General features: G+C 43.3%; 1 protein-coding gene across 2 annotated transcripts in view; it reads left to right on the forward strand.

Moving 5' to 3' along the window:
- LOC148138334 (putative G protein-coupled receptor 139) overlaps window positions 1-27308 on the forward strand; it is a 43882-nt gene that overhangs the window by 12828 nt on the left and 3746 nt on the right. The window contains exons 2-3 of one of the 2 annotated variants that reach the window (XR_015753925.1): window positions 22221-22333; window positions 25987-26172. Coding sequence is in view for 1 of the 2 variants with exons in the window: in XM_087981569.1 (XP_087837695.1) it covers window positions 22264-22333 (70 nt within the window). In the remaining variant the exon portion in view is untranslated. Of the gene's footprint in view, window positions 1-22220; window positions 22334-25986; window positions 26173-27308 lie in introns of those variants that run through there. The other variant, XM_087981569.1, reaches the window with a different exon arrangement.

Consider the following 27308-nt stretch of genomic DNA (forward strand, 5'->3'; position numbering starts at 1 on the left):
TGTTGATCATCTTCTTCGGTGAGGGCGAACAACCTTACCACCATTTCCCCGTTATTTGGTACCGTTCCGATCCCTAGTTTGACCTGCAAGTCTCTTCCTAACAAATTAAACCCCGCCGATGGCAGTAGAAGGAGGTCTCGTTTAGTAGTTCTGTTTTCATACCCAATTTCCACGTCCTCCACCACTGGGACTTGTAATGTCTGTCCTCCAATTCCAGATACCCCCATAACTTTTCCTCCTGCTCGGGTGCCGGGGGGTATTTGGATTATACTTGATCTTTCGGCTCCCGAGTCCACCATAAATGTGTTCTCCGATCCTTGGGGCCCTACTTTCAAGTTTAACAGGGCTTCCTGTCGATAGTCCTTTTGCCCCAAGGGTAGGAACCCCCGACCTCCCTAATCTTCCTCCATCAGGGCGTACGACCTCACCTCCCGCTTGTAGCAGGAGCACTCCCGTTTAAAATGTCCCTCTTCATTACAATAGTAACATCTGAGTGTCCTCTTCGTTTCCCTGTCGCGGTCCCGCGTTCCTCCACTCTTCCTTTGTTCCGGCCATGGTTCTCTTTTCCTCTGCTCTTGCCACGACTCTCCCCTTTCCTGTTTCTGCCACGGCTCTCCCTTTTCCTTTCTTCCAGCTGTCATTTGTTGCACCGTTTGCATCATTATCTTTGTCGCCTTCCTTTGCTTCTCATCGTCCCTTCTCACAAACACCTTTTGCGCCTCCCGTAGTAGTTCACTTAAAGATTCACTATCCCAATCATCCATTTTCTCTAACTTCTTTCGTATGTCCGGCCAGGCTTTTGATACAAACTCTACCCGTATGAGTTGTTGCCCCACGTCTGTCTCAGGGTCCACCCCAGCAAACTGCTGCAAATTCTTCCTAATCCTGTCTAGGAAGTCCGTAGGGGTTTCCTCCGGGTTTTGATGATTACCAAAGGCCTTGGTAAAACTGTGCCCCTTCGGGGCTGCGTGTCTTATTCCTTTTATCCAATATTCCCGCATGTCTCTCATGTTGCGCCGTCCTCCCTCCGTGTTCTTATCCCACTCGGGGTCGGTGAGGGGAAACTTCTGCTCCCCTCCTTCTCCCCCCTCTCTCTCCCAGACCAAGAGCGCAGCTTGTCGTATCATCTGACGCTCCTGGCTAGAGAACAATGTTTTCATGATGGAACACATCTCTTCCCACGTGTAAGTATTCGGACCCAGGAACTGATCCAATTGTTCAGCAAGTCCCATGGGGTCCTCTAGTAGACCCTTCACCTCCCTCCTGAAATTCCGTACTTCAGTACTCGTCAAGGGAACGTTCACATATCCCGTCCTTCCCTCCTCGCCCCCCATGGGCACTTCCCGGAGTGGATTCATTCTTGCAATCGAGACAGGGTTTTGACTGTGACCCTTTCCAGCTTGAGATCTGGTCTGTACCCCTGAGGTAGTTTGTGATTCCTCCCCATTTTCTTCCCCTTCCCCTGAATCGTCGTCACCCGAAGGAACATTTTGTGGGGCAGACGGGGTCACGTAGGGCGGCGGTAAGTTATCTAAAGGGTCCCATTCTTTCTGCCCTTTCGAGTCTTTATTAGTTACCTGCATTTGGCAAGATATCGTAACCGGCAGCCAACAAAGGGCATAATCACTTTCTTCCAGATTAACATCAGGTTTTGAATTGACATATAAAATGAGGGCTTGCCGGACCCAGTCTTCGTCAGTACCGAATCTAGGCCACCACACTGAGTCGCCCTGAATAGGTTTCTGGGACCACTTTTGACAGTATTTTACCATCTTCCTTTTAGATTTTCCCTTTCTTCCAGCCTGATCCCAATTAGTTAGCATTCTCCCTAACGGACTATCGTCAGGTACCCCGGGGTATGTGTCATTGTCCCTGTTTAAGCCTACCTTTCCCTTAATCGCCTTAGATCCCTTATTTCCCATTTCCGAGGACTTCGTATTTTTCCCGTGATAATCTATCACAATGTAGCCAATTCCCGGACCTTCAGTCCCGTGATCGCCCAGGTTCCTTTGCAGGCACCCCCGGTCTTTGGATTCCTGTGTCCTACGTCTCTGTGACACAAATCACAGGCACCCCGTAGGTACACGTTCCTCCTCAAACACGGTCTCTGCAAAATCCCTCACAGACGAGCCCCGGTCTCTAGATTCCTGAGTCCCACGTCTCTGTAGAAAAAAATCCACAGGCACCCCGTAGGTCCCCAGTCCTCCGGAAACACGGTCCCCGCAAGTTTTTTCTTACCTGGGTTCGGTGCACCGAAATTACTCGATCGTTAACCGTCCCCACTGCCTCGGGTACACCCCTCCTTTGTTTTCCTGAGCCTCCCGGATATCACTCGCTCAAGCCGCGCGGGGCGACAAGCAAGGAATCAGGGACTGCCGAACTCGGCAGGGTGCACCTTCTCCGATATCCTTCCTCAACTCCCCTTGCGGCCGGAGTGTTGATCCCGGATGACGAGCCCCCAAGTTGTTAGAAACGAAAATCGCTTCTCAATAATCGCTCTAGACAAATTCAGGAAAACAAAGTTTTATTAACAAGTCAAGTCTGCAGAGTTGGACACCCTTGAAGAAAAGGCGCGCTGAGGCTTACAAAGTCTCCCATTATATACAGTACAAGTCCCTCCTCTCCTTGGCTCTAACAAGCCATGAGGTTCACATTCTTAAAAACATCATTATTCTTATCACAAAGTCTGCAACAAATGGCTCCAGAGTCTCTAAAGTTGTTGTTTTTCTCACCCTGTAGTCTTATCAGTCAAATACTTTAATCTGTAACAGATGTCTCTCGAGTCGTTCCCCTATCCTGGAGTCTTGTCAGTCAAGGACTCATCCTTCCCGCCTGTGTTATTGGTTTCATCAATCAAGGGCCTGTATGTTTTTACTCTGCTCACAAATTGTCAGCATTCTGCACAATTTAAACTATTCTACTTTTGAGTATATAAAATGTTCTAGAAAAGAAACAAAAGTTTTGTCTTTTATTATAGACCAGTCCGTGGTCCAGGCACATCTTAAAGTTTAAACCGAAATTACCTCTCATAGTGGCTTATATACAGAATATCATATAGCCAGGAATGAGTTAAGGCCTGGAATCTAATGGAAGGATTCAGGATGGTTTATACCCCAAAGTGAGTTACACACTAGAATCTAATCGAGGGGTTCAGGGTGGTTTATATACAGAATAACAGATGCCCCGGCATGAGTTACAGCCTGGAATCTCATCGAGGGTGTTTTGGGTGGTTTATATACAGAATAACAGATACCCCAAAGTGAGTTACAGCCTGGAATCGAATCGAGGGGTTCAGGGTTGTTACTGTACAGAATGACAGATAACCCGGAGTGAGTTATAGCCTGGAATCTAATGGAGGGACATGTGAAGCTTTTTATATGGAATAACCTGTAACTGGGAGGGAGTCACAAAGTGGACTATAGATCAGGGTGGTTTCAAATCTTGTCACACCTTAAATGTAATGCAGTCACAAACTACACGACTTTACTGACTCCCCATGGTCCCAGTTTGAGGACTATCCTCATCTGTTTTCCCCTTTCACTGAAGATATTAATATACCTTTTATAATGCACTGCCATTCTGGTTACAGCGCTGCCTATCTCTCACTGTCTCATTTATCTTCAATCCTGTTTGAAGACACTGAAACCAACAGACACACAAAGTTCTAGAAAGAGTTTTGTTTCATTGCAGGTGCATTATATTCTTTTATTTGTAGACAACACACATATTGAACCCACAGAAGGTCAGTGTGGGATTTGAGAAACCCTTCAATTTGGGATGAGGCCTAGCCAGGCAGGATTCTGATCCAACGCTGCTAATCTACAATTAGCTATTTCAGGTTTTGTATATTATGTTTCTCTCATATATTAGGAGCTTGGAAAGTACGTCAGACCTTACTGGGATGTCACATTGTCTCTCCACATTCACTGCAAACAGATTCTGGGATTTGCATTTTAATCACCTTCAAAGAGCTGTCTCCATTCCCTATCTCTGCGAGCATCAATGAATGGAAATGGCTTTTGACACATTGCCCCCTCTCCCTTGCTGAAAGTGTTCCTGACACAAATCAGTCAGGCAGACATCTTAGATTTGTCCTCAGCCACCATTTTATATCAGCACAGCGATGACGTTGAGTTTATAAATAAGGAAAAGTAAGAGAGACTGACAACATCAATACAGTTTGAAAATATTTAACATTGACCACGCACTCAGAATCACATACGAACAGACATGCACAGACACACAGAATCACACACACAGAGATACAGACACCTTCCAGAAGCTGTCTCCATTTCCTATCTTGCAAGGGAATTCATGTTATGATGATGCATTCATGCAGGACAGTAAACAGCTTTTGAGATTTTCCCCATTGTGACAGTAATTCAGCCCCAATCTGAAACTTGGAGATATGTAACAGAACAGAAATGAAACAGCAGCTTTCTGTGTTCCTGCTCCCAATGTAACACTTGACCGTTTAGTTTATCTTGTCTTCAGTCTAACATCCAGGAGAAAGTGAGGACTGCAGATGCTGGAGATCAGAGCTGAAAATATGTTGCTGGAAAAGCACAGCAGGTCAGGCAGCATCCAAGGAGCAGGACAATCGACTTTTCAGGCATGAGCCCTTCTTCAGTCTAACATCCAACAAGGATCACTTCACAGATCCAAAAACAGATCCCCAGGAATGAGGGACAGACTGAATCTAATTAAGGGGTTCGGGGTGGTTTACATACAGAATAACAGATATCCGGGAGTGAGTCACAAAATCGCGGACTCATACAGTCATAGAGATGTACAGCACGGAAACAGACCCTTTGTTCCACCCCGTCCATGCTGACCAGATATCCTAACCTATTCTAGTCTCTTTGGCCCATATCCCTCCGAACCTTCCCATTCATAAACCCATCTACCTACATTTAAAAGTTGCATTTGTACCAGCCTCCACCACTTCCTTTGACAGCTCATTCCATTCATGTACCACCCTCTGTGTGAACAAGTTGCCCCTTAGGTCTCTTTCATATCTTTCCCCTCTCACCCTAAACCTATGCCCTCTAGTTCTGGACTCCCCCACCCCAAGGAAAAGACTTTGTTTATTTATCCTATCCATGCCCCTCATGATTTTATAAACCTCGATAAGGTCACCCCTCAGCCTCTGATGCTCCAGGGAAAACAGCCCCAACCTATTCAGCCTCTCCCTGTAGCTCAAATTCTCAAATCCGGACAAACTCCTTATAAATCTTTTCTGATCCCATTCAAGTTTCACAGCATCATTCCGATAGGAAGGAGACCAGAATTGCACGCCATATTCCAACAGTGGCCTAACCAATGTCATGTCCAGCCGCAACATGACCTCTCAATGCCTATACTCAAAACTCTGACCAATAAAGGAAAGCATACCAAACGCTGCCTTCATTCTCTTATCCACCTGCCACTCTACTTTCAAGGAGCTACGAACCTGCACTTCAAAGTCCCTTTGGTCAGCAACTTTCCCTCGGACCTGACCATTAAGTGCATAAGTCCTGCTAACAGTTGCTTCCCCAAAATGCAGCCCCTCGCTTTTATCTAAATTAAACTCCACCAAGTGGAATAGAATTGAAGGTTTTGGGGTGTTTTTGAAACATGCTAGTCACACATACATGGAAGTGAGTTACATATTGGAATCTAATCAAGAGGGTTCCGGGTGATTCATATAAATCCGACAGTGGGGAAACAAGCCCTTCGGCCTAACCAGACCACACTGACCCTCAAAGGAATAACCCATTCAGACCCATGTCCCCACATTTACCCTTGACCAATGCACCTCACCTACACATCCCTGGAACACTTTGGGCAATTTTAACAGGGTTTGGATTGGAAGTTTAATATATAGAATAACAGCTACCCAGGAGTGTGATACAGACTGGAATCTAATCAAAGGATTGAGGTGGCAAATGTACAGAGTGCCTTAAAAATGGAAGTCAGTTACAGATTGGAATTTTATCAAGGGGATTCGGAATGATTATGTGTAGAATAACAGATACCCAGGAGTGAGCTGCAGACTGCAGTCAAATTGAGGGGATTGGACGATTTGAGTCAGAGAGTCATAGAGATGTACAGCACAGAAACAGACCCTTCGGTCCAAACCGTCCATGCGTACCAGCGATCCCAACCCAATCTAGTGCCACCTGCCAGCACCCAGCCCATATCCCTCCAAACCCTTCCTATTCATATACCCATCCAAATGCCTTTTAAATGTTGCAGTTGTACCAGCCTCCACCACATCCTCTGGCCGCTCATTCCATTCATGTACCACCCTCCTTGAAAAACTTGACCCATAGGTCTCTTTTATCTCTTTCCCCTCTCACCCTAAGCCGATGCCGTATAGTTCTGGACTCCTCGACCCCAGGGAAAAGACTTTGTCTATTTACCCTATCCATGCCCCTCATAATTTTGTAAACCTGTATAAGGTCACCCCGAGCCTATGACGCTACAGGGAAAACAGTCCCAGCCTGTTCAGCCTCTCCCTGTAGCTCAAATCCTCTAACACTGCCAACATCCTTCTAAATCTTTTCTGAACCCTTTCAAGTTTCACAACATCTTTCCGATAGGAAGGAGACCAGAATTGCACACAATATTCCAACAGTGGCCTAACCAATGTCCTGTCCAGCCGCAAAATGACCTCCCAACTCAATGCTCTGACCAGTAAAGGAAAGCATATCAAACACCTTCTTCACTATCCTATCTACCTGCGACTCCACTTTCAAGGAGCTATGAACCTGCACTCCAAGGTCTCTTTGTTCAGCAACACTCCCTAGGACCTTACCATTAAGTGTATAAGTCCCGCTAAAATTTGCTTTCCCAAAATGCAGCAACTCGCATTTATCTGAATTAAACTCCATCTGCCGCTTCTCAGCCCATTGGCCCATCTGGTCCAGATCCTGTTGTAATCTGAGGTAATCCTCTTGTCTGTCCACTACACCTCTAATTTTCATGTCATCTGCAAACTTACTAACTGTACCTCTTATGCTCGCATCCAAATCATTTATGTAAATGACAAAATGTAGTGGGCCCAGCACCGATCCTTGTGGCACTCCACTGGTCACTGGCCTCCAGGCTGAAAAACAACCCTCCACCACCACCCGCTGTTTTCTAGCCAGTTTGAGCCAGTTCTGTATCCAAATGGCTAGTTCTCCCTGTATTCCATGAGATCTAACCTTGGTAATCAGTCTTCCATGGGGAACCCTGTCGAACGCCTTACTGAAGTCCATATAGATCACATCTACTGCTCTGCCCTCATCAATCTTCTTTGTTACTTCTTCAAAAAACTCAATTAATCAAGTATGTGAGACATGATTTCCCACGCACAAAGCCTTGTTGGCTATCCCGAATCAGAGCTCAAAATGTGTTGCTGGAAAAGCGCAGCAGGTCAGGCAGCATCCAAGGAGCAGGAGAATTGATGTTTCAGGCATGAGCCCTTCTTCAGGAATGTGAGAAGGGCTCATGCCTGAAACGTCGATTCTCCTGATCCTTGGATGCTGCCTGACCTGCTGCGCTTTTCCAGCAATGAATTTTCAGCTCTGATCTCCAGCATCTGCAGTCCTCACTTTCTCCTATCCCGAATCAATCCTTGCCTTTCCAAATACATGTACATCCTGTCCCTCAGGATTCCCTCCAACAACTTGCCCACCACTGAGGTCAGGCTCACCGGTCTATAGTTCCCTGGCTTGTCTTTATCGCCCTTAAACAATAGCACCACGTTTGCCAACCTCCAGTCTTCCGGCACCACACCTGTGACTATCGATGATACAAATATCTCAGCAAGAGGCCCAGCAATCACTTCTCTAGCTTCCCACAGAGTTCTTGGGTACACCTGATCAGGTCCTGGGGATTTATCCACCTTCAACCGTTTCAAGACATCCAGCACTTCCTCCTCTGTAATCTGGACATTTTGCAAGATGTCACCATCTATTTCCCTACAGTATATGTCTTCCATATCCTTTTCCACGGTAAATACTGATGCAAAATATTCATTTAGTATCTCCCCCATTTTCTGTAGCTCCACACGAAGGCTGCCTTGCTGCTCTTTGAGGGGCCCTATTCTCTCCCTAGTTACCCTTTTATCCTTAATATATTTGTAAAAGCCCTTTGGATTCTCCTAAATTCCATTTGCCAAAGCTATCTCATGTCCCCGTTTTGCCCTCCTGATTTCCCTCTTAAGCATACTCCTACTTTCTTTATACGCTTCTAAGGATTCACTCGATCTACCCTGTCTATACCTGACATATGCTTCCTTCTTTTTCTTAACCAAACCCTCAGTTTCTTCACTCAGCCAGCATTCTCTAAACCCAACAGCCTTCCCTTCCACCCTGACAGTAATATGCTTTCTTTGGATTCTTGTTATCGCATTCCTGAAGGCTTCCAATTTTCCAGCCGTCCCTTTACCTGCGAAAATCTGCCTCCAATCAGCTTTTGAAAGATGTGTTGACTAGTCAAGGTACTTCTCCCAGTTGTGAAAAATTCAAAATGAGAGGGCCAATGCTAACGGAGAGAGAGAGGAAAGATTTAAAGTGGTACTAAGGAGCAAACCTCTTCATGCAGAGAGCAGTGAGCGTATGGAATGAACTAGCAGAGGATGTGCTGTTGGTAGCTATAATTAGGATTGTTAAAAAGACAGCTGACTGTTTGCATCAATAGGAAGTGTGTAGAGAGCTATAACTAAGAAGGAAACAGAGGATTACTAAGAAGGAAATACGCAGAGAACAAATGAGGTACGAAGGTAAACTGGCCATTAATATAAAGGAGGATAGTAAAGGCTTTTTTAGGTATGTGAAAGGAAAAGGTTAAGACTAAAATTGGGCCCTTGAAGACAGAAACAGGGGAATATATTACAGGGGAAGAAATGGCAGAAGAATTGAATCGGTACTTCAGATCTGTGCTCACTGGGGAAGACACAAGCAATCTCCCTGAGGTAACAGTGGCTGAAGGACCTGAACTGAAGGGAATTTATATTTGCCAGGATTTGGTGTTGGAGAGACTGTTCGGTCTGAAGGCTGATAAGTCCCCGGGGCCTGATGGTCTACATCCCAGGGTACTGAAGGAGGTGGCTCGAGAAATCGTGGATGCGTTGGTGATAATTTTCCAGAGTTCGATAGATTCAGGATCATTTCCTGCAGATTGGAGGGTGGCTAATGTTGTCCCACATTTTAAGGAAGGAGGGAGAGAGAAAGCAGGGAATTATAGACCAGTTAGTCTGACCTCAGTGGTGGGAAAGATGCTGGAGTCAATTATAAAGGGTGAAATTACGACACATCTGGATAGCAGTAACAGGATAGGTCAGAGTCAGCATGGATTTATGAAGGGGAAATCATGCTTGACTAATCTTCTGGAATTTTTTGAGGATGTAACTCTGAAGATGGACAAGAGAGATGCAGTGGATGGAGTGTACCTGGACTTTCAGAAAGCCTTTGATAAAGTCCCACGTAGGAGGTTAGTGAGCAAAATTAGGGCGCACGTTATTGGGGGCAAAATACTGACTTGGATTGAAAATTGGTTGGCTGACAGGAAACAAAGAGTAGTGATAAATGGCTCCCTTTCGGAATGGCAGGTGGAGACCATTGCGGTACTGCAGGGATCAGTGCTAGGACCGCAGCTTTTTACATTATACATTAATGATATAGATGATGGTATTAAAAGTAATATTAGCAAATTTGCTGATGATACAAAGCTGGGTGGCAGGGTGAAATGTGAGGAGGACGTTAGGAGATTACAGGGTGACCTGGATAGGTTAGGTGAGTGGACAGATGCATGGCAAATGCAGTTTAATGTGGATAAATGTATGGTTATCCAATTTGGTGGCAAGAACAGGAAGGCAGATTACTACCTAAATGGGGTCAAGTTAGGTAAAGGGGCAGTACAGAGATATCTGGGTGTTCTTGTACACCAGTCAATGAAGGTAAGCATGCAGGTACAGCAGGTAGTGAAGAAGGCTAATAGCATGCTGGCCTTCATAACAAGAGGGATTGAGTATAAGAGCAAAGAGGTTCTTCTGCAGCTGTACAGGGCCTTGGTGAGTCCGCACCTGGAATATTGTATACAATTTTGGTCTCCAAATTTGAGGACAGACATTCTGGCTATTGAGGGAGTGCAGCATAGGTTCATGAGGTCAATTCCCGGAATGGCTGGAGTATCTTACGTTGAAAGATTGGAGTGACTGGGCTTGTATACGCTTGAGTTTAGAAGACTGAGAGGGGATCTGTTTGAGACATATAAGATTATTAAAGGATTGGACACTCTGGAGGCAGGAAGCATGATTCCGCTGAAGGGTGAGTCCCGAACCAGAGGACACAGCTTAAAAATACGGGGTCGACCATTTAGGACAGAGATGAGGAGAAACTGCTTCACCCAGAGAGTGGTGGCTGTGTGGAATTCTCTGCCCCAGAGGGCAGTGGAGGCCCAGTCTCTAGATTCATTTAAGAAAGTGTTGGATAGAGCTCTCAAGGATAGTGGAATCAAGGGTTATGGGGATAAGGCAGGAACAGGATACTGATTGAGGATGATTATCCATGATCATAATGAATGGTGGTGCTGGCTTGAAGGGCAGAATGGCCTACTCCTGCATCTATTGTCTATTGTCCATTGTCTATTGTCTCTGAACCAAATGCTGTCAAGTGAGACTATAACAGTTGATGTTTGGTCTGCACGGACGGGTTGAGGCGAAGTGTCTGTTTCTGTTCTGCGTGACTCAAGGTCAGTTCAAGAATATGATAGCAGCAGCAAAGAAGCTGTTCTTGAATCTGATGGCACGTATGCACAAGCTTTTGCATCTTCTACCCAACAGAAAAAGTTGGAAAAGGGGAGGGAGGAGACTTTGTTATGTGGCTTTTGGAAATATATTGCCATTCCTTCACTGTCATTAGGTCAAAACTGTAGAAATACCACCTCATTGCATTTTTAACACATCTACTGCACATGAGATGCTGTGGTTCAAGAAGGAAACATCACATTCTCAAGCACAACTATGGATCGGCAATAAATGTTGGTCCAGTCAGCGATGCCCACGTTCCACGAAATAATATATAAAAAAAAAGACTCTTGCAACTAATGAATGAATCATTTGATGAGTTACAAACACACATTTCCCGGAAAGAAAGATAAGTTGGTCGAAAGGATATTGGCAATCAGATAAATATCTTGTATGCGTCACGTGGTGGGAAATAGTTCCAATTGGTACCTGGAGAAGGAAATGTCAGTGTTAGTCTGAAGACCACTTGCAGATGAAAAGACAAGAGATTGGAAACCAGAAAGTGAGGAGTGGAGATGCTGGAAAGTCAGAGTCAAATGTGGCACTGGAAAAACTCAGCAGGTCAGCCAGCATGCGAGGAGCAGAAGAGTCGACGTTTTGGGGATAAACACTTCCTCAGTCCTTCATTCCTTTTATTGGTATCAGTAATTTAATTGGAGGTTGGTTCCGAATTTTACAGATGATGTGGTTCCCTTGACAGACTTGTTGTTAAAAAAAATGAAACAGCATTTGAATGACAAATTTCCAAGTGCCTCTGACAACTGGACCTCTGACAACATTATATAGCTGTCGTTCACAGGTTGATTTCTATTAACTCACTTAAATTTATAACTGGTGGCTATCATGTTGGCTTTGGTGAATTATTATGACAGTAGGACAAGAGGGGGAATGAATAGCTGGATGTCAAGTGAGACTATATCAGTTTATGTTTGGTCTGCACGGACGAGTTGAGGCGAAGTGTCTGTTTCTGTTCTGCGTGTCTCAAGGTCACTTCAAGAATATGATAGCAGCAGCTCTGGGGCAGAGCATTCAGGAAAACTGAAGGGGTGCCATCCGAAGTTGAACGTTGGGAGAAAGGATGCTTTGGGTTTCATAATCGCTGCTCAACGTTGTGTTACCATCTCAGCACCTCGGCAAGCAGCACCACTTGTATGGATCTTAACCTTTCTAGCTTCTTAGAGAGGTTTCACATTACAAATCAGGGATTCTTCCATTATTTTACAAATCCAACCGTGCAATTTGAATTTCATTCAGAAACAAGAAATGAAAATATCACAGTGAATCTTTATCAACAACAAACATAGAAGAAATGGAATATCAATCTCAGAAAGGGCCTCTTGGTAACACGATTGCAATAATGATCACCTAAAGGTGATAAGAACCGTGATAACCTATTGTAGTTACATACACAAGTGAGTTTTGCATTGGTCACATGGTCACAGGCGGGTTAAAGTGGACTTGTTCTTGACTGATGCTCAAAGTTGATCAAATCAGCTGATGGGAGGTGGGCACGTGTCCAAGCAAGCTAATAAAATGCGAAGGCCAGTCGGCCAAGTTCGTTATCTTGATCAAACGATGCCAAGCAGATTTCTGCCAGATGGATGCTGTCAAACAGGAGGGGAGATGGTCATGGGTACTGTAAGCAAGACCCTCTGTGCAACTTGTACAATGGAGCAGCATGTTGTGCAGCAAAAGCATCATACGGAAATGTAGGAGCTCAAGAACTGCTGGGTGTGAGATAATGAGGATTTAAATCTGGATTTATGGTGTTGGAAGGAGCAACTATTTAATGCATGCTGCTACAAACTAAAAAATGGCTTCCTAATGCAACTAACATAAAATAGCATAACAAAGTGATTTCTAGGAGCAATGGCATCTAACTTTGCTGAAAAGTGCATTCTTGAACTAATTGAAATAGATTAGCAAACAATGCCCTGTTCATAGTATGAATTAACTAAGGAAGATATGACATTATTAAAGTATCCTAACTGACCTTGGAAACCAGGTGTCCCGGAGTTAAACAAGTGCAAAACAAGTCAATTCCCAGGAAATGCCATTGGCTTAATTTTATGCCTATTTGCCATACCATTTCATTTTATAGGACGGATTTTGCAATTAGGGCTGTTCGGTTTGTTAAGAGACCTATAAAAGTTGTCTGTGTTTTAAGATTGTATGCAGCCTTTCCAGAGAGCACAGAGGTGCTTAACCCATGCATTGCTGGATAGCCTATGTCGGGCGTCATAACAAATTGCTAAAACTTGTTAAAACAGACTAAGCTGCTTCTGCTTATTTGACCAATCGCGGAACCGAAAGGCCCCTCTTGGGCGTCCAGATTTACAACCGTGGACGTATTATGATAACCTCCGTCATTTCAAACTTGGGATTCCCGGAAATAAGTGTCTGTGGGTGTTAAAACTCTCAAGGGCTTTCAAATGAAAGGAAAAAAATTACAGAGGCAGAGAACAATGTCACAGCAGTTTATTTTTACATTATTACTAAATAGTACCATGACCATGATTTCTACTGTTACACTTACTTTGTTTTGCCCTTTAATGACACGTTGATAAGGAACTAATCTGACAAGGTGATAATCGGAATGTTGCAGGAGCCAATATTCCTCACGTTCACCATCCTGACCTGCACGTCGTGCCCCCACATTCATTCCAACAAAATCTCAACTCCATTACAACTTAAGTGTTGTTGAACTGCTCCTCACTTGGGGTCACGTAGAAATTTGAAACCCAGGGTGGAAACGCTGTGACACAGTCGGCTCACTTTCAGACGTGCAGTGTTTTCATTCATTGTGTAAATTATGCCATTGGAGATTTCAGCGAATGCTTGATTTGGTGCCTGAACGTGGACTGGGTTGCTGTGTAAATTCATGAGTTTGTTCAGAAACTCAACCCCCTCAAGCCATGTTTCTAAATTCTTCAAATATTATTTCGGAATTCGTGTAGTCTAGTCCTCGAATGATATACTTGAAGACAACCAAAAGAATGATCCATCACAGAAGTGTCAATCTGGGTTATATTTCAGTGGGTCACTGACTGAATACAAGTCTAAACAATACGTACTTTCAATCTAACCATCAGAGAAGGAGACAGACTGACGTTAGGTCTGATAGAAGGCAGGGTGAAGACTGGCGGTAGGTATGACAATGTGAGAGAGAGAGAGAGCACCGTTGCTAACAAAAATGTTGGGGGATCACTTTCAACTCAAGACAACAGCGAGGGAAACAAAGAAAGAGACTGGGATTTTTATTCCTCACGTTTTAATTCATTCATTCAAATTTCTGTCTCGGAGAAAGTGCAGGTAGACCTCATCAAACACACACACACACATAAAAACACACAAAGATACAGGGGCCCACCACGCACACAGAAACGTAAACACAGATGAACAGCGAGACAGAGAGAGAGAAACGCACACAGACACATATATGGTATATGTTCCTATTCTAATATCAGTGAATATGAGAAAAAGAATCACATTAATTGAATAAGGATTTCGTTAGTGTAATCTATGTTCTTTCTGAGACTTGAATCCTGGACTCTCAGGTTAAAAATAATGAGACTGAAGACTGAATTAGCAAAAACTAAGACACTATTTGCTATTGAGATTGAATTACATCCGAAAGATGAAATTCAGGTGTTGAACCGAGAAAAGAACACTAAATCAAATTGGAAATGTCTCGCTAAACATTTTGAAGAATTAATCAAAAGGAGGTGATGGAAGAAGAATGACAAGAGAGCAAATAAAGTGACAAAATGTGCAATGTGCAAACTTTAGACATTTTTAATTTGCTGTGACTTGAAAAACATATTGTCCTTCTTCGACCATCAACCTGCACATGTCCACCCCAAACTCAAGCTGCTGCCATCACCATGTGAGCATTTTCTCGCCAGTCAGATGCTGCCGTTTGAAAGACACAACTGGAGACCACACTTCTGAGTAATTCAGAAAGGAAAGCAAAGTTAGATCATGGTGAAGTGTGGCGCTGGAAAAGCACAGCATGTCAGGGAGCATTCGAGGAGCAGGAAAGTCAACGTTTTGGGCATAAGCCCTTCACCCTGAGGAATGGTTTACGCTTACAGCATCAGAACTCCTGATTTTCGTTCGTGCTATTGGTGGTTAGGTGCTGGGCGGGCCTATTGGGATCATGGACTTGCTTCTTTGTCAACGTGCATTGTGCATGCATGTTGGACTTACCTCCTTTGATAATCTCCAAGACCTTCCTGAAAATCCTCTGGGTAATTAGTTGCGATTGTATCCTGCCAGCTATATTCTAACAGCAAAATTCTGAGCCAATCAAGGTGAATTTTTATCAATTGCGCCCCATCCAACTTGGGCCCGAGCCTTTTGCTAAAATCAGTGGTAACTGAAACAGCTGCTTAATCATATGAAACCATCACTGAAGTTGGACCCTTAGTCTGAAAAGGTTACCCAGTGTTGGTTGTCAGTCGAATCGAGGTCTTAAACAAACTTAATTTGGAGTTCAGAGGGCAGTTTCTTAAAGACAAACACTTCAATCAATGATATGGCTGCACCAGCACTATACTGCATTAGAGATGGAAATGTGTTGCTGGAAAAGCGCAGCAGGTCAGGCAGCATCTAGGGAACAGGAGAATCGACGTTTCGGGCATTAGCACTTCTTCAGGAAGGGCTAATGCCTATACTGCATTAGAGCTGGGTGACCATTTCAACAGGTACTTACTTTGGTCAGTTCTGGATTGTGAGCTGCAAAGCAATTGAATTGTTGCAAGCCAGGTGTAGGTGGGCTTCCCGGAGTGTGCACCCTCCTGGATACCGCCCTATGAGTTCTCTTACTCAATTCAGGCCCAGTGGGACACTTCTTTTCTGACACTTCTAATTCCAGCAGCAGCTACGTTGTCTTTCCCACCCAGGCCCTGAAGGAAACGTGAACCGCTTGGCAAAGACTTGATTTTGCTTTCGAGTTTTGCTGTGGGCTGATTTGGAGATCCTCTGTCCACGATATGTCCTGAGTGAAGCTGTGTAATTGCCTCCACTCAAATGGTATTCCCCAGCGCAGTTGTTCTTGCGAGGGTGTCTATGTGCATCGACATATCCTGAAAATCCTATGCTCCACTTGCTGCATTTCCAGATGACATAGCCAATTGAAGTGCCTGTTTGAAGTTCGGTGTGGCTTCAGTGAGTAAATGTTTTTGCAAGGTTATTTAATTAATCCCAGTGCCATAGATGCCACTATCCCATCTCCAAATGATCCTTCATTTACACCTGAAAAGCATTTGATATTGTTCCAGCTTCTTCAGACTAAGCTTTCAATGAAGAGAACTCTGACACTCCCATTTATTTTTTTTCTTTTTTCTTTTTTGCTTCTCTTTTTTTTCTTTTTTTTAATTTTATTAACCCCCACACTACCACCTAAGAGCGGTAGTGCTTATTTTTTTCCCCAGCACCCATGGTGTGTGTGTGTGCAGGTGTGAGACACAGTGAAAGACACAAAGTGAACACATTTTTATTCAATTTCCACCACCAGGAAGATAGGAAAACACCCGAGTGGCCAGTGACAAACACTGCCCTTCACATCAAAGGGCAGTGCTGTGTGATCAAAAACAGCGAAGGGGAAGGTAGGGACTAAATCAAAATAGAGTTGGAGGGAGAAATGATGCACTCCACTCCCTGCGGCGCCCACCTCTCCCTGAACAACTCCAGGGTGTTGGTCGACACCGCGTGCTCCTTCTCCAAGGACACCCGGGCCCTAACGTAACCGCGGAAGAGGGGCAGGCAACACTCCCATTTATATTAGTCGGCCGGGACACCCTGATTGGATCAGGTTAACAGCTCCAAACACAGAAGTCATTTTATGAAATTGACCTCGTTCACCTTATTATAAGCACAACACCAACTACATTCTAGTTGGCGTCTAACCCCTCCTCACTTGGCTCTCTACATGCCTGCCACATTAGCATCCAAGCCACCTTGCACCCCTACTAACCTGGTGTCTCACTTCATTCCCCCTTGGTCAAATTACTCATCCAGCCCTAACAAATTGTCCTTTCTGCATGTCACAAAGATGGTTCTGTTTTTCCAAAATCTGGTCCTTTTTCCGAGGATACTGTGTCCTGTTTTTTTTTCCAGAGGGGTCGTAAATGCTACCAGTGCCGATTAAGTTGATTTGGTACAGAGATTAAAGCGTATTGAGAGGCTTTTTTTATACGTAACCAGATAAGAATTCAGGACAAGGTGGTCATGTTCTAGAAGTTACCTGTATAAGGAAAGAGTAGTGGTCAGCTCTCTAGCAGAGCAGTTCCGTTCAGTCCAGAACTAGTTAGGAGTTCAACAGTGAGCTGTGTGGAAGATCTCTCTCTCTTTCTGCCCTTCTAAATTCAACCTGTAAGCATCTGCTCCATTTTCCTTCCTGAGATTTAACGGGCTTTGCCTATTGGGACTGTTGTGTATACTCAGAACAGCATAATTAAGTCTAGTTTGGATAGATGGAGTTCAGTGTGGGTTCTATATTCTGTTCTTTTATTTTATTGTATAATTTTGTGAATAGATTATTTTGTCTGTTTGAAAACCTGGTAGTCAACTTAGCTCGCTTACTCTGTGTAAATCCCACTGTACACATACTGAAACAAATTGCAAAGTTATGATCTGGGTTGCCTGCCGAAGATATTTTTGAGTGGTCTGGCCTAGTCCATAACAGATTGGGGCTCTTTGTGGGATTTTAAACAGCAAGTGGTAGGTGCTGGTGTCTTTACTTCGGGTGTTGGGTTGGTTGGGTAGACAAAACTTGGAATAGTAATGGCTCTTTCTGTCGCCAAAAGCTTTCTGGAAGAGGATGTGGTGATTTGGAAGTTTCATAAAAGGTAAACAAGACCAAGCTGCAGGAATTAGCAGACGAGCTAGAATTGGACCTGCCTGCTTCCGTGAGGAAAGGAGAGGTCATTACAGCAGGAGCTCTGTAGTTAAACTTGCTGGAGAAACCATCAGAATCAATAGAGATGGCAAGAATTCAATTGCAAATGAAGCAGCCTGAGTTAGAGGCGAGAATAAAAGGAAAGGATAGCAGAAATTGAATAGTTTGAGTTGCAATTAACTGAAGAGGAGAGGGAAAACGAGAGAGCAGAGAAAGAAAAAGGAAAGAGCTTTTGAACTTCAAAAACTGACGATTAAAAAGGAAAGAAATTTTAAAAGGCAGGAGATAAAGGCTGAAGGTCATGTGGAAAAGCAGACATTTAAAATGGCAAGGGTCGCAGCTGAAGTGGCTGACCCATAAAACTCGGTTTGGCTTCCAGAATCAATGTCAGTCCCTGAGGGAGATAAATTTGGGCAAAGAGACATCCTCATGTGGAAAGGGAAAAGTAGATCTCAGCGAAGATCATAAGGATAACTTGCCCCAGGGTAAAAAAGAAACCATTGAGGGGGACAAAGAAGTTCATTTTGTAGTAAAGTGAGCCACATGAAATCACAGTGTTGTTGGGCTAGGTGTGGAGAAATCAGACAAGCCTGGAAGTTTTGCTGGACTCGTAACAAAAAGCACAAGGGAAATTATACAACTTCCTCGGAGTGTACAAGATGATCAGAGGTTAATTAAGGAGGAAGTGCTAGATTTGCTTCAAAAATATACATGCAAGGGTCACATAGGCCAGAAGTAGTATGTAAAGAGGTTACAATATTAAGGGACACAGGATCCTATCAGTCTGTAATGCTGAAGGATGAGAAGATATGCACTCCTGAGGGACTATTGCCAGTACAGGCACTTGTAACAGGAATTCATGGGGAGACAAACAAGTGCTCAACTATGTAAAGTGAGGCAAGAGAGTCCAGAGGAGAGTGGAAATTTTGTACCGAACAAACTCTCAGCTGCAGGAATACAATTTGTCCTTGCAAATGATATAGCTGAGAGAGCGTAAGCGTGCTGCCTCATCTACTTGAAAAGCCAGTGGAGACACAGGCAACTGAAGAAATTAAGAATGTTTTTTCCAGAAATATTCCCGGATTGTGTGATCACAAGATCACAGGAGCACAAGTTGAAGCAGCAGAGATCACAAGGCATAGAAAAGGAAGCTGACATAGCTTTATCCAATACGTTTTTTTTAATCAGGTAAGTGGCACAGAGCAGGAGCAAATAGATAAACATGCAAGTATCTTTAGCTCTGCTAAACTGATTGAATTACAGCAGAAAGATGAGAACTTAAAACACTTGTATCAAAAGGCATTTAGAGAGAAGGAGAGTGAATGCATGCCTGTGTGTCTTTACTAAACAAATGATGTCTTTCTAAGGAAATAATAACCAATACACTTACAAGCCGATGAGAAATGAGCAGGGATTCATCAAATTGTTTTGCCCATAGGGTATAGAAAGGCAATGATGCGAGTGGCATATGAGTGACCACTTGGAGGTCATTTGGAGGTGAGGAAAACTCAGGTAAAAATACAAAGGCATTTTTTTATGGCCTGGACGATACTAGGATGTCGTTGAATTTGCCAGACGTGTCTTACATGTTGGCTAATCAGAAAATCGCAGGCAGTAATAAAGCCTGCACCTTTAATACATATTCCAGCATTTGAGGAACCTTTCACAAGAGACTTGAATGATTGCGTAGGTCCCCTACCTCAAACAAAAAGTGGGAATATGTATTTATCACAATAATGGATGAGTAGTCTAGAGTTCCAGAGGCAACACCACAGCTAAAATGTTTGGAGAAGAATTTCTTTATTTTGTTTATTGGATACGGACTATCAATTGAGATCCAGTCAGATATAGGATTAAACTGCACATCCAAACTATTGAAGGATGTTATGGAAAACTTGGGAATAAAGTAATTCAAATCTATTGCGTACCATCTGGAATCGCAGGGAGTGCTTGTGAGATGGCATCAAAGATTAAAGACCATGTTGCCGGCTTACCGTCAGGGTCATACAGATGATTGGGATAAGGGGGCTCCGTTTGTGTTTTATGCAGTTAGGGATACTTCGAATGAATCGACCAAATTGAGTCCATTTGAATTAAATTTTGGGCATGAACTAAGAAGACCGTTAAAATTGATTAAGGAGAAATGAAGAAGTCAGAATTCAGAGACCACCCATTTGGACTATGTGTCAAACTTTAGAGAACGATTAAATAGAGCTGGAAAGCTGGCGAGACAGCATTTAAAGTATCACAGCGTACAATGAAACAGGAAGTGCATAAGAAATCACGATATGGCAATTGGGGACAAGGTATTTGTGTTATTTACATTTATAGGTGACCCTTTAAAAGCAAGGTTTAATGGACCTTATCGAATTGAAAGGAAACTGAGTGAGGTGACCTACTTGATAAGGACTCCAAACAGGAAGAAATCTCACGAGAGCGTATCATGAGAATATGCTCAAAAGGCATTTTCATAGGGAAGGAAGGCAAGAGGAGAAGGTGTTAATGATTACAGCAAAGAAGGAAGAAGCAAGTTCAGAGGATTCTGAACTGGACATTCCTCAAATCAGATTAGACAATGAAGAAGTCGTCAAAAGTTGCGGTAAATTATTGAGTTACCTTCCACAAGAAAATCGAAATGACCTGAAAAAGTTATTACTATCACATGGGGAGATCTGTGGAAATAAACTGGGACGTACTAACTTAATTGTGAATGATGTAGATATAGGAGATGCAATTACAATGAACAATATTCTTGTGGGCATAACCGTCCAAAGTTGGCACAGGTTCAGAAGGGGATTGCATGCTCCAAGATGGCATATTCAAAATAGGATACAGTGACTAGAACTCACCCTTAGTCATGGTGACAACGATGTTACCAACGATTAGGTGTGGACTATTGCAAACTCAACACCATGACAAAGAATGAAGCACATCCAATTCCACAGTCGGAAGACTGTGTCGAAAAAGTGGGACAAGCAACTTATAATTCTAAGTTTGACTTGCTCAGAGGCTACTGGCAAGTATCTCTGTCAGAAAGAGCAAATGAGATTTTGGCTTCCGTAACGCCAAATGGACAATATCAAATCATTCGGTGCGTAAAACGTTCCGGCCACATTTAAGAGACTGACTAATAAGGTAATTGCTTCATTTGGTACAGAGATTAAAGGGTATTGCGAGGTCATTTTGTTTATACGTAAACAGATGGGACTTCAGGCCAACGTTGTCATATTATGGAAGTTACCTGTACAATGAAAGGGGAGAGGTCAGCTCTCGACCTGAGCAGTTCAGTTCAGGCAAGAACTAGTTAGGAGTTCAACAATGAGCTGTGTAGAAATTCTGTCTCGCTTTCTGCCCTTCAAACTTCAACCTGGAAGCATCTGCTCCATTTTTTGTTTAACTGGGTTTGCTTATTGGGAATGTTGTGTGTTTTTGGAACAGCATAATTAAGTCTGGTTGAGATAGATTAAGTTCTGGAGGGGCTCTATATTCTGGTCCTTGTGTTTCATTGTGTATTTTGGTGATTTTTTTTTTGTCTGTTTTAAAACCTGTAAGTCAACCTAGCTAGCTTACTCCGTGTAATTCTCACTGTACACGTACTGAAGCAAATTGAAAAGTTATGGTCTGGATTGCCTGCTGAATAACGCTTTGAGTGTTCTGCCTTCGTCCATAACAATTATAAGACAGTTCGAGCCAGGAAGCAGCTGTCAGGATGGAAATATCGTGCCGCATTTCTGAGGGTGCTCTGAATGGAATCTCCTTCCAGAAATACAGAGCTCCCTTCTTTGATCAGAGACAACGGGGCTCAAGTGGCTATCTGTGTGAGATGCCTGCTCACGGAAAATCTCTCCATTATTTTGTTGATGTAAGAAGCAACAATGAACCTACACCTCAGTATGTTATACAATAGCTTTATTACAAACAGTAGCCCATTGTTCAACTATTTGAAAATATTTGAAAAGTCGTCTTTTACCTTTTAACGTTACTTCTTTATTTTTTGACTTCATACTAAGAAGGATTGTAATGTTTAACTCTTAACTTTGTTTCTTTACTTTTCTATTATTGGCCCAATGTTTTGCTGAAGAAGGGCCTGAAGAAGGGCCTGTGCCCGAAACGTCGAATCTCCTGTTCCCTGGATGCTGCCTGACCTGCTGTGCTGTTCCAGCAATAAAGTTTCAACTTTGATCTCCAGCATCTGCAGACCTCACTTTCTCCTCAATGTTTTGCACCAAGGTTCCTTAATACCTAAGATGGTGCTGGAAATGGCGAGATTGCACAATTTTCACTGCACTCATGCACTTCTTTCCTTGAGTACACGTGACAATACAACTTAGTCCTACTTCTCGGGAAATTAATGGCATTTCTGTCATCAACACAGATCCTGTTGCGCTGTAACCCTCAGAGGAAAGTGCTTTATTTGATGCTTGTTTAGATTACTATGACTAATGTAATTAGTGATTCAAACAGATTTCGGGCCTCACAGGAAGTTTGGCTGCCAAATAAAATGAGGTTATCTTGACAATGTTATTGTATTTCGGCGGACAGAATCATTGTCTCTACAGCAACAAATGGACCAGCGTGGAACAGAATGAAATATTCAGCAATCTTACAAATAGCAAGAATCTACTACCCGATACTTGCAACTATTGGAATTATTGGTAAGTGATCAAATCCACTAATATTTGTGTTCAACGTGTTTAACTCTCCTCCCCATTCTTTTATGAAATTTGACACACTTTCCCCACTTTTGCTGACTTCCAAGTTACGCATTCCTCATGATTTCACCAATAGTGTTGATCTCCATGTGCTGAAGCTGTTTTATTTAAGAACGTTTCACAGAATAATTCGTGCAATACTGAGGAGGCTGAGTCACCATTTAATCCCCATTACCGAATTACACTTGAGAAGATGGTGGTGAGGGGCCTCCTCAAACAAGTGAAGACCAGTTGTTGGAAGAGCACCCACATTGAGTCATGCAGCACAGAAACTGATCCTGACGTCCACACTTGCCCGCCTGTGGCCCACGTCCTGCTAAAGTGTTCCTCTTCAAGGAACTGTTCAGATATCTTTCAATTTATCCATAAAACTGAAGGAAGGGCCATGTCTTTCCGTGATAGGAAAGGGTGAGTGGCTTGAAACGAAGTTGCTAGTGTTGCCATTCCCATACATCTGCTGCTTCGAGACAGTTGTGGTTGTGAGGTTCAGAGGGGGCTGCCCGAGGAGCCTTGGTCAGCTTCTGCAATTCATCTTGCAGATGGCACCCACTGCTTTCTCTGAACGATAGTGGAGGGTCAGACTGAAGCTTTCTGGATATGGATGACAATCAAGCCGGCTGATATTTCCTGGAAAAAAAAGGCAAACTACTGCAGAGTATCTTCAGTAAACAAAGGAAATGTTAGATAAACCCGAAAGAGTTGGCGGTTTCTGTGTAGAGTTAGGAGGTGAGTCTTTGGCTGCGGAATTCCTAGCCTCGGATATACTGTTATGGAAACAATCCTGATGTGGCTAATCCAGCGCAATGTTGGATCAATGGCAATCCTCAGGATGTTGATAATGGTGGTTCACGTGATGGTAGTGTCTCTGAATATCAAAGGGGGATGGTTAGAACCTTTTTTGTTGGAGATAGTAATTGCCTGACACTTGGGTGGATCAAATGTTAATTGTTACTTTTACAGAGATCATGAGACTATGAAGTAGAGGAGCAAAGCTAACCCATTTGGCCCAACGAATCCTCTAGGCCAATCGATCATGGCTGAAGGGTTTCTGAACCCCATTCGTATGCCTCCTCTCTGCCACCTTTGATTCCCTTACTCATCAAGAAACGATCGCTGTCTTAAATGCACACAGTGACGGGCCCCGCAGCCTTTCTATGACAATGAGTTCCACACTTTCTGGCTGAAGACATTCTCACATCTCAGCTCTTCAAAGTTTCCCTTCCCCCTAACACTGTGTCCTCGGATTCGAGTCTCCCCTCCGAGAAACATCTTCTCCACGTCCTCTCTATCCGTGTCTCGGTGTTCTGCGGGTTTCGGACTTCCCCCGACTCCACCGAGTACAGATACATTGTCCTCAACTCCTCCTGATATAACAAATTATTCTTCTCCAGGATCATTTTTGTGAAATTCCTCTGAAACCCCTTTAAGACCAAGACATCCTTCCTTAGACGACATGTTCCAAAATTACTCATTATGCCTTGAGTGAGTTGTAAATGTCGCCTAATGAGAATATGAAAATAATGAGTACATGGAACTTTCACTTTTATTGTGTATATGAGCTCGTTACCTTTTCACATAGTTCACTATGATTTCACTGTTTTGTGATTATTGCAATAATTTTCCAGTGATTGTTACTTATGAAATATATTCCCCAATTGCTGGTGATTACATGGTCCTGAATTCAAGCTTATGTTTGACTGATTGTTTTCAAAGGCCAGTTATTGGAGGAAGATGTAATATTACATCCAACATTATCAAACGCATCAATGCAAAATAACCTCAATTTAGAACCATCAGGTTAGTCCCACCATGTTCGCCTCATATAATTATTGATGCCACTGTATTTGTCCGTTATGAGCTTGAATAAATATTTCCTCAGTATGATGCCTGTGACTAATTAATATGTACTACGATAATCTGACTGTTACAATTTAATCTGGTTGAGTTGCATTGCCTCCACAGTAAATTGCTAGCAACATTCAGCTCTCCTGTCTCGATGCTCTGAGTCCCAACCTGTGGACCACTACAAGTCCCACCTGCTTCACAGATGTGTCATGACATCTCTTAAGAGGTTGATTCGAAAAACATATGGTTGCGTTTAATTACCTGGTGTTGTCATTAAAGCCAAGTCAGATCATGTGTGGTTTTGCAGGACATGTTCAGATTTTTCTTCCAAACAAAATGTTGAGTTAAATCTGGTATTTTTTCCCGGAAGTGCACATCACGTTTATTTGTGTAATTTAATGTTGTAAAATTGTGAAACAAAGAGGATTGATGAGGGCAAAGCGGTAGATATGATCTGTATAGACTTCATTAAGACGTTCGACAAGGTTCCTCACGGGAGACTGGTTAGAACGTTATATCTCATAGAATACAGGGAGAACTAGCCATTTGGACACAGAACTGGCTCAAAGGTAGAAGCCAGAGGGTGGTGATGGAGGGTTGCTTTTCAGACTGGAGGTCTGTGACCAGTGGAGTGCCGCAAGAATCGGTGCTGGGCCCTCTACTTTTCCTAATTTGGACAAATGATTTGGATGTGACCAGAAGAGGTACAGTTAGTAAGTTTGCAGAAGACACCAACATTTGAGTTGTGTGGACAGCGAAGAAGGTTATCTCACATTACAACGTATCTTGCTCAGATGGGTCAAAGGGATGAGAAGTGGCAGATGGCGTTTAATTTAGATAAATGCGAGGTGCTGCATTTTGGGAAATCAAATCTTAGCAGGACTTTTGCACTTAATGGTAAGGTCCTGGGGAGTGTTGTTGAACAAAGAGATCTTAGAGTGCAGGTTCATAGCTCCTTGAAAGTGGAGTCGCAGGTGGATAGGATGGTGAAGAAGGATTTTGCCATGCTTTCCTTTATCGGTCAGTGTATTGATTACAGGAGTTGGAAGGTCATGCTGCAGCATTGGTTAGGCCACTGTTGGAATATTGCATGCATTCTGTTCTCCTTCCTATCGGTAAAATGTTGTGAAACTTGAAAGGGTTCAGTCAAGATTTGCAAAGATGCTGCCAGGGTTGGATGATTTGAGCTTTCGGGAGAGGTTGAATAGGCTGGGGGCTGTTTTCCCTGGAGCGTTGGAGGCAGAGGGGTGATCTTATGAGGTTTATAAAATCATGAGGGGCATGGATGGGATAAATAGACAAAGCCTTTTCCCTGGGGTGGGGGAGTCCAGAACTAGAGGACACAGCTTGTGGGTGAGAAAGGAAAGATATAAAAGAGACCTAAGGGGAAACATCTTCACGCAGAGAGTAGCACGTGTATGGAATGAGCTGCCAGAGGATGTGGTAGAGTCCCCCACATTTTTAACGTTTAAATGTCATCTGGATGTGTATATGAATAGGAAGTGTTTGGATGGATGTGAGCCGAGTGCTGACAAGAGAGGCTAGATTGGCTTGGGATATCTGGTCAGCATGGACAGGTTGGACCGAAGGCTCTGTTTCCATGCTGTACAACTCTCTGACTCGATGACTCTGAATGGATATTTTGCTCTACAGGTGGACCAACAAGATAACATATTTTGTGAGAATGATATTTGTTTTCCATTAATTCTGCCATTTCAGCACTTTCATACTCTCTGAATTTTCTTCCACAGAACAGTTCATATAATCATAGAATGACAACAGTGTGGAAGCAAGCCATCGAGTCCATCGAGTTCATATAAACATCCAGCACAGACCCATCCGTCTCCACGATCCGTATAACTTTGCACTTTCTATGCCTCATCGATATGGGCTGCACATCCCTGAACATGTGGACAATTTGGCATGGCCAATGCACACTAACCTACAAATCATTTGACCGTGGGAGGAAAATGCTCTCTGCTCAGTCATGTATCTGCCGAGATAAATCTTAAATGTTGCTATAGTTCCCTCTCCAAAATCCCCACTGGCAATGCATTCTCGGCACCTACCACTGTCTGCGTGAAGAACGTTCCATATATATCTCTGCTGCTTTTTCTCTCTCACTTTAAACTTGTGACCCCTAGTAATTGAATCCTCCACTCTGGGAAAACGTTTCATACTATCCACCCTGCCGAAACCTCTCATGATTTCGCAGAACTCAATCAGGTCCCCCCCCCCCCAACTTCTTTCTTTCCAATGAACATCCTTCTAATCTACTCATCATCTCCTCAAATCTAGCACCATCCATGACAGACAACATTCCATTGAACCTTCGCTGCACCCTCTCCAAAGCATCCGCATCCTTTTGGTAACGAGGTGACCAGAACTGTGGCCAGTATTCCAAATGTGGCCGAACAAAAGTCTTATAAAACTGAAACATGGCCTGCAAAGTCAATATCCCGTCCAAAGAAGAATACCACGCCGTTCACCAGAAAGTCCTCCCTACATCAACGCTTCTATTTCTGAATATGGTTCTGAATACTTTCTTCTTGGGGTTCTGCACTCAGCTGTTTGCAAGCAGATTTGTTTTTACAATTCAAAGTTCAAACATGGCTGTATGTTAATTTTGATGATTGAAGTATTCAACAAACTTTTTTTTCTGATTCCCTGGAAGTCTTTCCTCCCATACGTTGATCTACTCTCAAGCTTGAATTCTCACACTGTCATTATCGTTACAAACCCATGGTAACTGAAGGATCTTGATTTGGAATAACAGCATGCTACATCGAAGCAGAAATAGGCTATCCTCAAGCCAGCTGGCTGTTCTATGAAATCAGGGCTAACCTGTTATTTTGTGCTGGTTCCACATATCACTTAACTACATGAAATTTCAAAAATCTAACTACCTCTTCTTCAAGTAATTTCAGCGAGCTAACTTCCAGAATTTTCAGTGTTTAGAATTCCAGGCAGTCACTAATCTCAGAGAAGCAATTCAGTTTTAGCATGCCCAGTAAGTTTGAGAGTGACATCAACTTCCGTGGTGAAGTAGACAGTAAAAACGTTTTCTAAAATT

This window comes from Chiloscyllium plagiosum, unplaced genomic scaffold, assembly GCF_037043375.1.
Source record: "Chiloscyllium plagiosum isolate Xiang-an unplaced genomic scaffold, Cpla_swu_hap1 HiC_scaffold_40, whole genome shotgun sequence".
Lineage (NCBI taxonomy): Eukaryota > Metazoa > Chordata > Chondrichthyes > Orectolobiformes > Hemiscylliidae > Chiloscyllium > Chiloscyllium plagiosum.